We start from the raw sequence: 15545 nt of genomic DNA, 5'->3' as shown, positions 1-15545 counted from the left end.
AGCAGGTGATAGTCAAAGTACCCCTATTACAACAAGGAAAGGGGTATTATTCCACTCTATTTGTGGTACCGAAGCCGGATGGCTCGGTAAGGCCTATTCTAAATCTGAAGTCCTTGAACCTCTACATAAAAAAGTTCAAGTTCAAGATGGAGTCACTCAGAGCAGTGATAGCGAACCTGGAAGAAGGGGACTTTATGGTATCCTTGGACATCAAGGATGCGTATCTACACGTTCCGATTTACCCCGCACACCAGGGGTACCTCAGGTTCATTGTTCAAAACTGTCACTATCAGTTTCAGACGCTGCCGTTCGGATTGTCCACGGCGCCTCGGGTCTTTACCAAGGTAATGGCCGAGATGATGATTCTTCTTCGAAGAAAAGGCGTATTAGTTATCCCATACTTGGACGATCTCCTAATAAGGGCAAGGTCCAGAGAACAGCTGGAGACAGCTTTAGCACTATCTCAAGAGGTGCTAAGACAACACGGGTGGATTCTGAATATTCCAAAATCCCATTTAATCCCGACAACTCGTCTGCTGTTCCTAGGAATGATTCTGGACACGGTTCAGAAAAAGGTTTTCCTTCCAGAGGAAAAAGCCAAGGAGTTATCCGATCTGGTCAGGAACCTCCTAAAACCAGGAAAAGTGTCAGTACATCAATGCACAAGAGTCCTGGGAAAAATGGTGGCTTCTTACGAAGCAATTCCATTCGGCAGATTCCATGCAAGAATATTCCAAAGGGATCTGTTGGACAAATGGTCAGGGTCGCATCTGCAGATGCACCTGCGAATAACCCTGTCACCAAAGACAAGGGTGTCACTTCTGTGGTGGTTGCAGAAGGCTCACCTATTAGAAGGCCGCAGATTCGGCATTCAGGATTGGATCCTGGTGACCACGGACGCCAGCCTGAGAGGCTGGGGAGCAGTCACACAAGGAAGAAACTTCCAGGGAGTATGGACGAGTCTGGAAAAGTCTCTTCACATAAACATTCTGGAACTAAGAGCAATCTACAATGCTCTAAGCCAGGCGGAACTTCTCCTGCAAGGAAAGCCGGTGTTGATTCAGTCGGACAACATCACGGCGGTCGCCCATGTAAACAGGCAGGGCGGCACAAGAAGCAGGAGTGCAATGGCAGAAGCTGCCAAGATTCTTCGCTGGGCGGAGAATCACGTGATAGCACTGTCAGCAGTGTTCATCCCGGGCGTGGACAACTGGGAAGCAGACTTCCTCAGCAGACACGATCTTCATCCGGGAGAGTGGGGTCTACATCCAGAAGTCTTCAACATGTTAATAGACCGTTGGGAAAGACCAATTGTAGACATGATGGCGTCTCGCCTCAACAAGAAACTGGACAAATATTGCGCCAGGTCAAGAGATCCACAGGCAATAGCTGTGGACGCACTGGTAACTCCTTGGGTGTACCAGTCAGTGTATGTGTTTCCTCCTCTGCCGCTCATACCAAAGGTATTGAAGATCATACGGCAAAGAAGAGTAAGAACAATACTAGTGGTTCCGGATTGGCCGAGAAGGACTTGGTATCCGGAACTTCAAGAGATGCTCACGGACGAACCGTGGCCTCTACCTCTGAGAAGGGACCTGCTACAGCAGGGTCCCTGTCTTTTTCAAGACTTACCGCGGCTGCGTTTGACGGCATGGCGGTTGAACGCCAGATCCTAAAAGGGAAAGGCATTCCAGAAGAAGTCATTCCTACCTTGATTAAGGCACGGAAGGAAGTCACCGTGAAACATTATCACCGCATTTGGCGAAAATATGTAGCGTGGTGCGAGGATCGGAGGGTTCCGACGGAGGAATTCCAACTGGGTCGTTTCCTACATTTCCTGCAATCAGGATTATCTATGGGTCTCAAATTGGGATCCATTAAGGTTCAAATTTCGGCCCTGTCAATATTCTTCCAAAAAGAATTGGCCTCTGTCCCTGAGGTCCAGACTTTTGTCAAGGGAGTACTGCATATACAGCCTCCTGTGGTGCCTCCGGTGGCACCGTGGGATCTAAATGTAGTTTTAGATTTCCTCAAATCCCATTGGTTTGAACCATTGAAAAAGGTGGATTTGAAATATCTCACATTGAAAGTGACTATGTTACTAGCCCTGGCCTCTGCCAGGAGAGTATCTGAATTGGCGGCTTTATCTTATAAAAGTCCTTATCTAATCTTCCATTCGGATAGGGCAGAACTGCGGACTCGTCCGCATTTTCTCCCTAAAGTGGTATCAGCATTTCATCTGAACCAACCTATTGTGGTGCCTGCGGCCACTAGCGACTTGGAGGACTCCAAGTTGTTGGACTTTGTCAGAGCCTTAAAAATATACATTGCAAGGACGGCTGGAGTCAGAAAATCTGACTCGCTGTTTATATTGTATGCACCCAACAAGTTGGGCGCACCTGCTTCTAAGCAGTCGATTGCTCGTTGGATTTGTAACACAATTCAACTTGCACATTCTGTGGCAGGCCTGCCACAGCCTAAAACTGTAAAAGCCCACTCCACAAGGAAGGTGGGCTCATCTTGGGCGGCTGCCCGAGGGGTCTCGGCATTACAACTCTGCCGAGCAGCTACGTGGTCGGGGGAGAACACGTTTGTAAAATTTTACAAATTTGATACCCTGGCAAAGGAGGACCTGGAGTTCTCTCATTCGGTGCTGCAGAGTCATCCGCACTCTCCCGCCCGTTTGGGAGCTTTGGTATAATCCCCATGGTCCTTTCAGGAACCCCAGCATCCACTTAGGACGATAGAGAAAATAAGAATTTACTTACCGATAATTCTATTTCTCGGAGTCCGTAGTGGATGCTGGGCGCCCATCCCAAGTGCGGATTATCTGCAATACTTGTACATAGTTATTGTTAACTAATTCGGGTTATTGTTAAGGAGCCATCTTTAAGAGGCCCTTTCTGTTGTCATACTGTTAACTGGGTTTAGATCACAAGTTGTACGGTGTGATTGGTGTGGCTGGTATGAGTCTTACCCGGGATTCAAAATGCCTCCCTTATTGTGTATGCTCGTCCGGGCACAGTACCTAACTGGAGTCTGGAGGAGGGTCATAGGGGGAGGAGCCAGTGCACACCACCTGACCTAGTAAAGCTTTACTTTTTTGTGCCCTGTCTCCTGCGGAGCCGCTATTCCCCATGGTCCTTTCAGGAACCCCAGCATCCACTACGGACTCCGAGAAATAGAATTATCGGTAAGTAAATTCTTATTATTACACTCACTTGGGCTGCACTCTGGTCTTAATTGCGCACTGGAATTCTCATTTTTGCTATTATCCTGTTGTAATCCCAAACACTGGGTTTGCCTGGAGATGTGAATGACCAGAAACATTTGTATTTTGAAGCTATGTGATAAATTTATCAATAGTGAATGTTAATCTGATACCAAACGTTGTCTGGGTGACAGGAAGGAGGATATTGTTTTATTGCACTTATCTCCTTTTGAAATGTAATTTATTTATTGGTATTTTGTAAGATATCCTGATTGGATAGAAAGGGCTCAGGGAGGACATGACCCCCTGTTGTACTGTGTGGAAAATTGACATAAAAAGGAGGCCTGCGTGCCTCCAGAGTGTATCATACCAACTACTTTCTGCTGTGAACATCTTGCTGTATGCTGTTTCCCCTAGCAATAGGCAAAAGTTCTCTTTAGAACTATTTGTTGGCATTAAAACATCATCTGCCTCAAGCAGATTGCGTCATCTTGTGACCTGCAGGCCTATGCAAAACATAGCCCCGTTCACCGGCTGTCTAGGGTGAATCAACGTCTCTAAGTTCCGCCTTCCGCCAGCTACCGGTACAGGACTAGTGGGGATTCGTCCATACCACACAGGTGTGGTAAGGCAGCGTGTTGGCACATACAGAGCAGAACCGTGGTTCCAAACGCCACGGCTGGTTAGGAGTTTGGTGGTGGCAGCATAAACCCGCCCACAGTGCAGTGGGTGGAGTCAGTAACAGGCGGTTACTGACGGTAAGCGGGAATCCCCTATGTGGTCAGGTTCCGTGTGACCTAAATATCCATTCTGTGTACTGGGGACGAGACCGTCCGGTCACAGGTCTCTCCATCCATAAGTCTTTCAGCTTCTGGTGGACAAATGGGGTCTTCCGGACGTAGACCTCATTCTCCTACAGACACAATGGCAAGGTACCTGTATACGGGTCCAGGACAAGGGATCTAGGGGTAGCCTTCGTGGACACCTTAGCAGTCAAATGGACCTTCCATCTGGCATACCGCTTCCGCCCGGTAACTCTCCTTCCCAGTGTGTTTTGCAAATTCAAGCAGCAAGGAGGCACCGTGATCTTAATAACACTGGCCTGGCCCAGGCACCATTGGCTCACGTATCTTCAGAGTCTATCCATTAGAGTATCATTTCAGCTTCTTCTTCATCTGGACCTCTTGTCACAGGGTTCCTGTCTACACCTGGACCTATCTCAGCTGTCTTTGACATCATGGCTTTTGAGTCATTCCTCTTAGGAGCTCAGGTATTCTCCTGTACTGTAGTTCAGGCTATGCTGTGAGCGCAGCAGCCAGCTTCAGCTCATATATATTACTGTATCTTGCATTCTTACTTCTATTGGTGTGCTCAGCGTCACTTTGATCTTCTGGCCTTTCGGATTTCTACAATTCTTGCCTTTCTCCAGACAGGCCTTGACCTAGGCCTCCGCTTGCTTCTCTTAAGGTGCAAGCTTAAGGTCTCAGCTCTTTCTGTCTGGTTCCAGAGAAGAATTGCTCAGTTGCTGTACGTGCATACATTCCTTCAGGGGTTCTCCGGATTCAACCTCCCTTTGTCCCTCCAGTTGCTCCTTGGAATTTGTCTTTGGTTCTTCATGTATTACAGCACTCACCATTTGATCCATTGGACTGTGTTAACCTGAAATGGTTAACTACGAGACTTTTTCTTTTGGCAATCGCCTCAACATGCAGGGTGTCAGACTTGGCAGTGCTTTCATGCCGTTCTCCTGTTTTGATCTTTCATCATGACAGAGCAGTCCTACAGATGAAACAGGGCTTCCTCCCCAAGGTGATTTCCAGCTTCCATCTCAACAAAGAAATTATTGTTCCTGCCTTCTGCCGGGAAAGCCTCTTTGGATGTGGTCCATGCTTTGTGAATCTACGTGGACTGTACTAGTTCCATCAGAAAGATGGATTCTCTCTTTGTCCTCTATGGATTCCACAAACGAGGCTGGCCAGTTAACAGACAGACACTGGCTTGCTGGCTTCACATGACCATTTCACAGGCTTACACACAAGTTTCCAGTTACAGTCTCTGCTCACTCTACTCGCTTTGCGGGACCTTCATGGGCAGCCTGTGGTGGTGCAACTGCTGAACAACTGTGCAAGGCGGCCACATGGTCTTCTGCCCACACGTTTCTTAGGTTCTGTGTCTTTGATACGTTTGCCTTTCAAGATGCTTCATTTGTCCGCAGCATTCTCCTCTCAGCTTAGGAGCGTCCCCTCCCTATTTCAAATGCTTTGGGACATCCCCAAGGTCATCCCTGTGGATGCCTATGTACCCTATAGAAGAAAATAAGAGTTATGGTAAGACTTACCTTTTTGTTAACTTTATTTTTTCAAGGTCCATAGGATCCACAAGGCTCCAACCATGGCGCACCTAGCTTCAGCAGGTTACTCCCGTCCCTGGTTGTGAGAGTGTTTTTCCTGTATGTACCATCCTTCCTTCCTTCTCTCCAGCTCCTGCTTTGGGCTTGTTAACTAAACTGAGGAGCCTGAGCTGTGGGCGGGGTATGAGGGGTCCAGTTCATCTTGGGAGCTTAAAAGCGTATCTGTTCGGTGCTTGATCCTGGTCTCCACCTTCATACCCCAAGGTTTTCCCTGTGCATCCTATGGACCTCGGAAAAAATAAAGAGTAAACAAACGTAAGTTTTACCATAACTCTTACTTTTGGTTCTCTTACAGGTGATAGTGAAAAACCTGTCAACGGGGACTCGTGTGGTTCTGAAGTCCCACTATGGATATGAGGTGGATGAAGTGAAAATAATGGGAAATGAGCGTTTCCTGGTGGCACACACATCGGACACATTACTACTAGGAGATCTGCAGAATAACAGACTGAGCGAGGTATGTTACTGCGCTACACATTACTACTAGGAGATCTGCAGAATAACAGACTGAGCGAGGTATGATACTGCACTACACATTACTACTAGGAGATCTGCAGAATAACAGACTGAGCGAGGTATGATACTGCGCTACACATTACTACTAGGAGATCTGCAGAATAACAGACTGAGCGAGGTATGATACTGCGCTACACATTACTACTAGGAGATCTGCAGAATAACAGACTGAGCGAGGTATGATACTGCGCTACACATTACTACTAGGAGATCTGGGGAGTCACAGACTGAGCGAGGTATGTTACTGCGCTACACATTACTACTAGGAGATCTGGGGAGTCACAGACTGAGCGAGGTATGTTACTGCGCTACACATTACTACTAGGAGATCTGGGGAGTCACAGACTGAGCGAGGTATGATACTGCACTACACATTACTACTAGGAGATCTGCAGAATAACAGACTGAGCGAGGTATGATACTGCACTACACATTACTACTAGGAGATCTGGGGAGTCACAGACTGAGCGAGGTATGTTACTGCGCTACACATTACTACTAGGAGATCTGGGGAGTCACAGACTGAGCGAGGTATGATACTGCACTACACATTACTACTAGGAGATCTGGGGAGTCACAGACTGAGCGAGGTATGATACTGCACTACACATTACTACTAGGAGATCTGCAGAATAACAGGCTGAGCGAGGTATGATACTGCACTACACATTACTACTAGGAGATCTGGGGAGTCACAGACTGAGCGAGGTATGATGCTGCACTACACATTACTACTAGGAGATCTGCAGAATAACAGACTGAGCGAGGTATGATACTGCGCTACACATTACTACTAGGAGATCTGCAGAATAACAGACTGAGCGAGGTATGATACTGCGCTACACATTACTACTAGGAGATCTGGGGAGTCACAGACTGAGCGAGGTATGTTACTGCGCTACACATTACTACTAGGAGATCTGGGGAGTCACAGACTGAGCGAGGTATGTTACTGCGCTACACATTACTACTAGGAGATCTGGGGAGTCACAGACTGAGCGAGGTATGATACTGCACTACACATTACTACTAGGAGATCTGCAGAATAACAGACTGAGCGAGGTATGATACTGCACTACACATTACTACTAGGAGATCTGGGGAGTCACAGACTGAGCGAGGTATGTTACTGCGCTACACATTACTACTAGGAGATCTGGGGAGTCACAGACTGAGCGAGGTATGATACTGCACTACACATTACTACTAGGAGATCTGGGGAGTCACAGACTGAGCGAGGTATGATACTGCACTACACATTACTACTAGGAGATCTGCAGAATAACAGGCTGAGCGAGGTATGATACTGCACTACACATTACTACTAGGAGATCTGGGGAGTCACAGACTGAGCGAGGTATGATGCTGCACTACACATTACTACTAGGAGATCTGCAGAATAACAGACTGAGCGAGGTATGATACTGCACTACACATTACTACTAGGAGATCTGCAGAATAACAGACTGAGCGAGGTATGATACTGCACTACACATTACTACTAGGAGATCTGCAGAATAACAGACTGAGCGAGGTATGATACTGCGCTACACATTACTACTAGGAGATCTGCAGAATAACAGACTGAGCGAGGTATGATACTGCGCTACACATTACTACTAGGAGATCTGGGGAGTCACAGACTGAGCGAGGTATGATACTGCACTACACATTACTACTAGGAGATCTGCAGAATAACAGACTGAGCGAGGTATGATACTGCACTACACATTACTACTAGGAGATCTGGGGAGTCACAGACTGAGCGAGGTATGTTACTGCGCTACACATTACTACTAGGAGATCTGGGGAGTCACAGACTGAGCGAGGTATGTTACTGCGCTACACATTACTACTAGGAGATCTGGGGAGTCACAGACTGAGCGAGGTATGATACTGCACTACACATTACTACTAGGAGATCTGCAGAATAACAGACTGAGCGAGGTATGATACTGCACTACACATTACTACTAGGAGATCTGGGGAGTCACAGACTGAGCGAGGTATGTTACTGCGCTACACATTACTACTAGGAGATCTGGGGAGTCACAGACTGAGCGAGGTATGATACTGCACTACACATTACTACTAGGAGATCTGGGGAGTCACAGACTGAGCGAGGTATGATACTGCACTACACATTACTACTAGGAGATCTGCAGAATAACAGACTGAGCGAGGTATGATTCTGCACTACACATTACTACTAGGAGATCTGCAGAATAACAGACTGAGCGAGGTATGATACTGCACTACACATTACTACTAGGAGATCTGCAGAATAACAGACTGAGCGAGGTATGATACTGCACTACACATTACTACTAGGAGATCTGCAGAATAACAGACTGAGCGAGGTATGATACTGCACTACACATTACTACTAGGAGATCTGCAGAATAACAGACTGAGCGAGGTATGATACTGCACTACACATTACTACTAGGAGATCTGCAGAATAACAGACTGAGCGAGGTATGATACTGCACTACACATTACTACTAGGAGATCTGCAGAATAACAGACTGAGCGAGGTATGATGCTGCACTACACATTACTACTAGGAGATCTGCAGAATAACAGACTGAGTGAGGTATGATACTGCACTATACATTACTACTAGGAGATCTGCAGAATAACAGGCTGAGCGAGGTATGATACTGCACTACACATTACTACTAGGAGATCTGCAGAATAACAGACTGAGCGAGGTATGTTACTACACTACACATTACTACTAGGAGATCTGCAGAATAACAGACTGAGCGAGGTATGATACTGCACTACACATTACTACTAGGAGATCTGCAGAATAACAGACTGAGCGAGGTATGATACTGCACTACACATTACTACTAGGAGATCTGGGGAGTCACAGACTGAGCGAGGTATGATACTGCACTACACATTACTACTAGGAGATCTGCAGAATAACAGACTGAGCGAGGTATGATACTGCACTACACATTACTACTAGGAGATCTGCAGAATAACAGACTGAGCGAGGTATGATACTGCACTACACATTACTACTAGGAGATCTGGGGAGTCACAGACTGAGCGAGGTATGATACTGCACTACACATTACTACTAGGAGATCTGCAGAATAACAGGCTGAGCGAGGTATGATACTGCACTACACATTACTACTAGGAGATCTGGGGAGTCACAGACTGAGCGAGGTATGATGCTGCACTACACATTACTACTAGGAGATCTGCAGAATAACAGACTGAGCGAGGTATGATACTGCACTACACATTACTACTAGGAGATCTGCAGAATAACAGACTGAGCGAGGTATGATACTGCACTACACATTACTACTAGGAGATCTGCAGAATAACAGACTGAGCGAGGTATGATACTGCACTAATTACTACTAGGAGATCTGGGGAGTCGCAGACTGAGCGAGGTATGTTACTGCACTACACATTACTACTAGGAGATCTGCAGAATAACAGACTGAGCGAGGTATGATACTGCACTACACATTACTACTAGGAGATCTGGGGAGTCACAGACTGAGCGAGGTATGATACTGCACTACACATTACTACTAGGAGATCTGGGGAGTCACAGACTGAGCGAGGTATGACACTGCGCTACACATTACTACTAGGAGATCTGGGGAGTCACAGACTGAGCGAGGTATGATACTGCACTACACATTACTACTAGGAGATCTGGGGAGTCACAGACTGAGCGAGGTATGATACTGCACTACACATTACTACTAGGAGATCTGGGGAGTCACAGACTGAGCGAGGTATCATACTGCGCTACACATTACTACTAGGAGATCTGCAGAATAACAGACTGAGCGAGGTATGATACTGCACTACACATTACTACTAGGAGATCTGCAGAATAACAGACTGAGCGAGGTATGATACTGCACTACACATTACTACTAGGAGATCTGGGGAGTCACAGACTGAGCGAGGTATGATACTGCACTACACATTACTACTAGGAGATCTGGGGAGTCACAGACTGAGCGAGGTATGATACTGCGCTACACATTACTACTAGGAGATCTGCAGAATAACAGACTGAGCGAGGTATGATGCTGCACTACACATTACTACTAGGAGATCTGCAGAATAACAGACTGAGCGAGGTATGATACTGCACTACACATTACTACTAGGAGATCTGGGGAGTCACAGACTGAGCGAGGTATGATACTGCACTACACATTACTACTAGGAGATCTGGGGAGTCACAGACTGAGCGAGGTATGTTACTGCGCTACACATTACTACTAGGAGATCTGGGGAGTCACAGACTGAGCGAGGTATGATACTGCACTACACATTACTACTAGGAGATCTGGGGAGTCACAGACTGAGCGAGGTATGATACTGCACTACACATTACTACTAGGAGATCTGGGGAGTCACAGACTGAGCGAGGTATCATACTGCGCTACACATTACTACTAGGAGATCTGCAGAATAACAGACTGAGCGAGGTATGATACTGCACTACACATTACTACTAGGAGATCTGCAGAATAACAGACTGAGCGAGGTATGATACTGCACTACACATTACTACTAGGAGATCTGCAGAATAACAGGCTGAGCGAGGTATGATACTGCACTACACATTACTACTAGGAGATCTGGGGAGTCACAGACTGAGCGAGGTATGATGCTGCACTACACATTACTACTAGGAGATCTGCAGAATAACAGACTGAGCGAGGTATGATACTGCACTACACAATACTACTAGGAGATCTGGGGAGTCACAGACTGAGCGAGGTATGATACTGCACTACACATTACTACTAGGAGATCTGCAGAATAACTGACTGAGCGAGGTATGATACTGCACTACACAATACTACTAGGAGATCTGGGGAGTCACAGACTGAGCGAGGTATGATACTGCACTACACATTACTACTAGGAGATCTGCAGAATAACAGACTGAGCGAGGTATGATACTGCGCTACACATTACTACTAGGAGATCTGGGGAGTCACAGACTGAGCGAGGTATGATACTGCGCTACACATTACTACTAGGAGATCTGGGGAGTCACAGACTGAGCGAGGTATGTTACTGCGCTACACATTACTACTAGGAGATCTGGGAAGTCACAGACTGAGCGAGGTATCATACTGCGCTACACATTACTACTAGGAGATCTGCAGAATAACAGACTGAGCGAGGTATGATACTGCACTACACATTACTACTAGGAGATCTGGGGAGTCACAGACTGAGCGAGGTATGATACTGCACTACACATTACTACTAGGAGATCTGGGGAGTCACAGACTGAGCGAGGTATGATACTGCACTACACATTACTACTAGGAGATCTGCAGAATAACAGACTGAGCGAGGTATGATACTGCACTACACATTACTACTAGGAGATCTGCAGAATAACAGACTGAGCGAGGTATGATACTGCACTACACATTACTACTAGGAGATCTGGGGAGTCACAGACTGAGCGAGGTATGATGCTGCACTACACATTACTACTAGGAGATCTGCAGAATAACAGACTGAGCGAGGTATGATACTGCACTACACATTACTACTAGGAGATCTGCAGAATAACAGGCTGAGCGAGGTATGATACTGCGCTACACATTACTACTAGGAGATCTGCAGAATAACAGACTGAGCGAGGTATGATACTGTACTACACATTACTACTAGGAGATCTGCAGAATAACAGACTGAGCGAGGTATGATACTGCACTACACATTACTACTAGGAGATCTGCAGAATAACAGACTGAGCGAGGTATGATACTGCACTACACATTACTACTAGGAGATCTGCAGAATAACAGACTGAGCGAGGTATGATACTGCGCTACACATTACTACTAGGAGATCTGCAGAATAACAGACTGAGCGAGGTATGATACTGCACTACACATTACTACTAGGAGATCTGCAGAATAACAGACTGAGCGAGGTATGATACTGCACTACACATTACTACTAGGAGATCTGCAGAATAACAGACTGAGCGAGGTATGATACTGCACTACACATTACTACTAGGAGATCTGGGGAGTCACAGACTGAGCGAGGTATGATGCTGCACTACACATTACTACTAGGAGATCTGCAGAATAACAGACTGAGCGAGGTATGATACTGCACTACACATTACTACTAGGAGATCTGCAGAATAACAGGCTGAGCGAGGTATGATACTGCGCTACACATTACTACTAGGAGATCTGCAGAATAACAGACTGAGCGAGGTATGATACTGTACTACACATTACTACTAGGAGATCTGCAGAATAACAGACTGAGCGAGGTATGATACTGCACTACACATTACTACTAGGAGATCTGCAGAATAACAGACTGAGCGAGGTATGATACTGCACTACACATTACTACTAGGAGATCTGCAGAATAACAGACTGAGCGAGGTATGATACTGCGCTACACATTACTACTAGGAGATCTGCAGAATAACAGACTGAGCGAGGTATGATACTGCACTACACATTACTACTAGGAGATCTGCAGAATAACAGACTGAGCGAGGTATGATACTGCACTACACATTACTACTAGGAGATCTGCAGAATAACAGACTGAGCGAGGTATGATACTGCGCTACACATTACTACTAGGAGATCTGCAGAATAACAGACTGAGCGAGGTATGATACTGCACTACACATTACTACTAGGAGATCTGCAGAATAACAGACTGAGCGAGGTATGATACTGCACTACACATTACTACTAGGAGATCTGCAGAATAACAGACTGAGCGAGGTATGATACTGCACTACACATTACTACTAGGAGATCTGGGGAGTCACAGACTGAGCGATGTATTATACTACACTTCACTGTATGACGCTGCTGCCTCCTTAGTGTAACGCTGTGTGACGCTGCTGCCTCCTTAGTGTAACGCTATATGACGCTGCTGCCTCCTTAGTGTAACGCTGTATGACGCTGCTGCCTCCTTAGTGTAACGCTGTATGACGCTGCTGCCTCCTTAGTGTAACGCTGTATGACGCTGCTGCCTCCTTAGTGTAACGCTGTATGACGCTGCTGCCTCCTTAGTGTAACGCTGTATGACGCTGCTGCCTCCTTAGTGTAACGCTGTATGACGCTGCTGCCTCCTTAGTGTAACGCTGTGTGACGCTGCTGCCTCCTTAGTGTAACGCTATATGACGCTGCTGCCTCCTTAGTGTAACGCTGTATGACGCTGCTGCCTCCTTAGTGTAACGCTGTATGACGCTGCTGCCTCCTTAGTGTAACGCTGTATGACGCTGCTGCCTCCTTAGTGTAACGCTGTATGACGCTGCTGCCTCCTTAGTGTAACGCTGTATGACGCTGCTGCCTCCTTAGTGTAACGCTGTATGACGCTGCTGCCTCCTTAGTGTAACGCTGTATGACGCTGCTGCCTCCTTAGTGTGACGCTGTATGACGCTGCTGCCTCCTTAGTGTAACGCTGTATGACGCTGCTGCCTCCTTAGTGTAACGCTGTATGACGCTGCTGCCTCCTTAGTGTAACGCTGTATGACGCTGCTGCCTCCTTAGTGTAACGCTGTATGACGCTGCTGCCTCCTTAGTGTAACGCTGTATGACGCTGCTGCCTCCTTAGTATGACGCTGCTGCCTCCTTAGTGTAACGCTGTATGACGCTGCTGCCTCCTTAGTGTGACGCTGTATGACGCTGCTGCCTCCTTAGTGTAACGCTGTATGACGCTGCTGCCTCCTTAGTGTAACGCTGTATGACGCTACTGCCTCCTTAGTGTAACGCTGTATGACGCTGCTGCCTCCTTAGTGTAACGCTGTATGACGCTGCTGCCTCCTTAGTGTAACGCTGTATGACGCTGCTGCCTCCTTAGTGTAACGCTGTGTGACGCTGCTGCCTCTTTAGTGTAACGCTGTATGACGCTGCCGCTTCCTTAGTGTAACGCTGTATGACGCTGCTGCCTCCTTAGTGTAACGCTGTATGACGCTGCTGCCTCCTTAGTGTAACGCTGTATGACTCTGCTGCCTCCTTAGTGTAATGCTGTATGACGCTGCTGCCTCCTTAGTGTAATGCTGTATGACGCTGCTGCCTCCTTAGTGTAAAGCTTTATGACGCTGCTGCCTCCTTAGTGTAACACTGTATGACGCTGCTGCCTCCTTAGTGTAACGCTGTATGACGCTGCTGCCTCCTTAGTGTAATGCTGTATGACGCTGCTGCCTCCTTAGTGTAACGCTGTATGACGCTGCTGCCTCCTTAGTATGACGCTGCTGCCTCCTTAGTGTAACGCTGTATGACGCTGCTGCCTCCTTAGTGTAACGCTGTATGACGCTGCTGCCTCCTTAGTGTAATGCTGTATGACGCTGCTGCCTCCTTAGTGTAACGCTGTATGACGCTGCTGCCTCCTTAGTGTAACGCTGTATGACGCTGCTGCCTCCTTAGTGTAACGCTATAGGACGCTGCTGCCTCCTTAGTGTGACGCTGTGTGACGCTGCTGCCTCCTTAGTGTAACGCTGTATGACGCTGCTGCCTCCTTAGTGTAACGCTGTATGACGCTGCTGCCTCCTTAGTGTAACGCTGTATGACGCTGCTGCCTCCTTAGTGTAACGCTGTGTGACGCTGCTGCCTCTTTAGTGTAATGCTGTATGACGCTGCTGCCTCCTTAGTGTAACGCTGTATGACGCTGCTGCCTCCTTAGTGTAACGCTGTATGACGCTGCTGCCTCCTTAGTGTAACGCTGTATGACGCTGCTGCCTCCTTAGTGTAACGCTGTATGACGCTGCTGCCTCCTTAGTGTAACGCTGTGTGACGCTGCTGCCTCTTTAGTGTAACGCTGTATGACGCTGCTGCCTCCTTAGTGTAACGCTGTGTGACGCTGCTGCCTCCTTAGTGTAACGCTGTATGACGCTGCTGCCTCCTTAGTGTAACGCTGTATGACGCTGCTGCCTCCTTAGTGTAACGCTGTATGACGCTGCTGCCTCCTTAGTGTAACGCTGTGTGACGCTGCTGCCTCTTTAGTGTAATGCTGTATGACGCTGCTGCCTCCTTAGTGTAACGCTGTGTGACGCTGCTGCCTCCTTAGTGTAACGCTGTATGACGCTGCTGCCTCCTTAGTGTAACGCTGTATGACACTGCTGCCTCCTTAGTGTAACGCTGTGTGACTCTGCTGCCTCCTTAGTGTAACGCTGTATGACGCTGCTGCCTCCTTAGTGTAACGCTGTATGACGCTGCTGCCTGCTTAGTGTAATGCTGTATGACGCTGCTGCCTCCTTAGTGTAACGCTGTATGACGCTGCTGCCTCCTTAGTGTGACGCTGTATGACGCTGCTGCCTCCTTAGTGTAACGCTGTATGACGCTGCTGCCTCCTTAGTGTAACGCTGTATGACGCTGCTGCCTCCTTAGTGTAACGCTGTATGAC

At 47.3% G+C, this 15545-nt stretch overlaps 1 protein-coding gene across 7 annotated transcripts in view; it reads left to right on the top strand.

The window, feature by feature from the left end:
- The window catches only part of IFT172 (intraflagellar transport 172), a 553694-nt gene that overhangs the window by 177847 nt on the left and 360302 nt on the right, over nucleotides 1-15545 (top strand). For all 7 annotated transcript variants that reach the window (XM_063914906.1, XM_063914909.1, XM_063914907.1 and 4 more), the window contains exon 11: nucleotides 5917-6078. In XM_063914906.1, coding sequence (XP_063770976.1) covers nucleotides 5917-6078 — 162 coding nt within the window. The remainder of the gene's footprint in view (nucleotides 1-5916; nucleotides 6079-15545) is intronic.

Source organism: Pseudophryne corroboree, chromosome 4, assembly GCF_028390025.1.
Source record: "Pseudophryne corroboree isolate aPseCor3 chromosome 4, aPseCor3.hap2, whole genome shotgun sequence".
Classification (NCBI taxonomy): Eukaryota; Metazoa; Chordata; class Amphibia; order Anura; family Myobatrachidae; genus Pseudophryne; species Pseudophryne corroboree.
The sequence above is the reverse complement of the archived record's forward strand: the minus strand, read 5'-3'. Positions and strand labels throughout refer to the sequence as shown.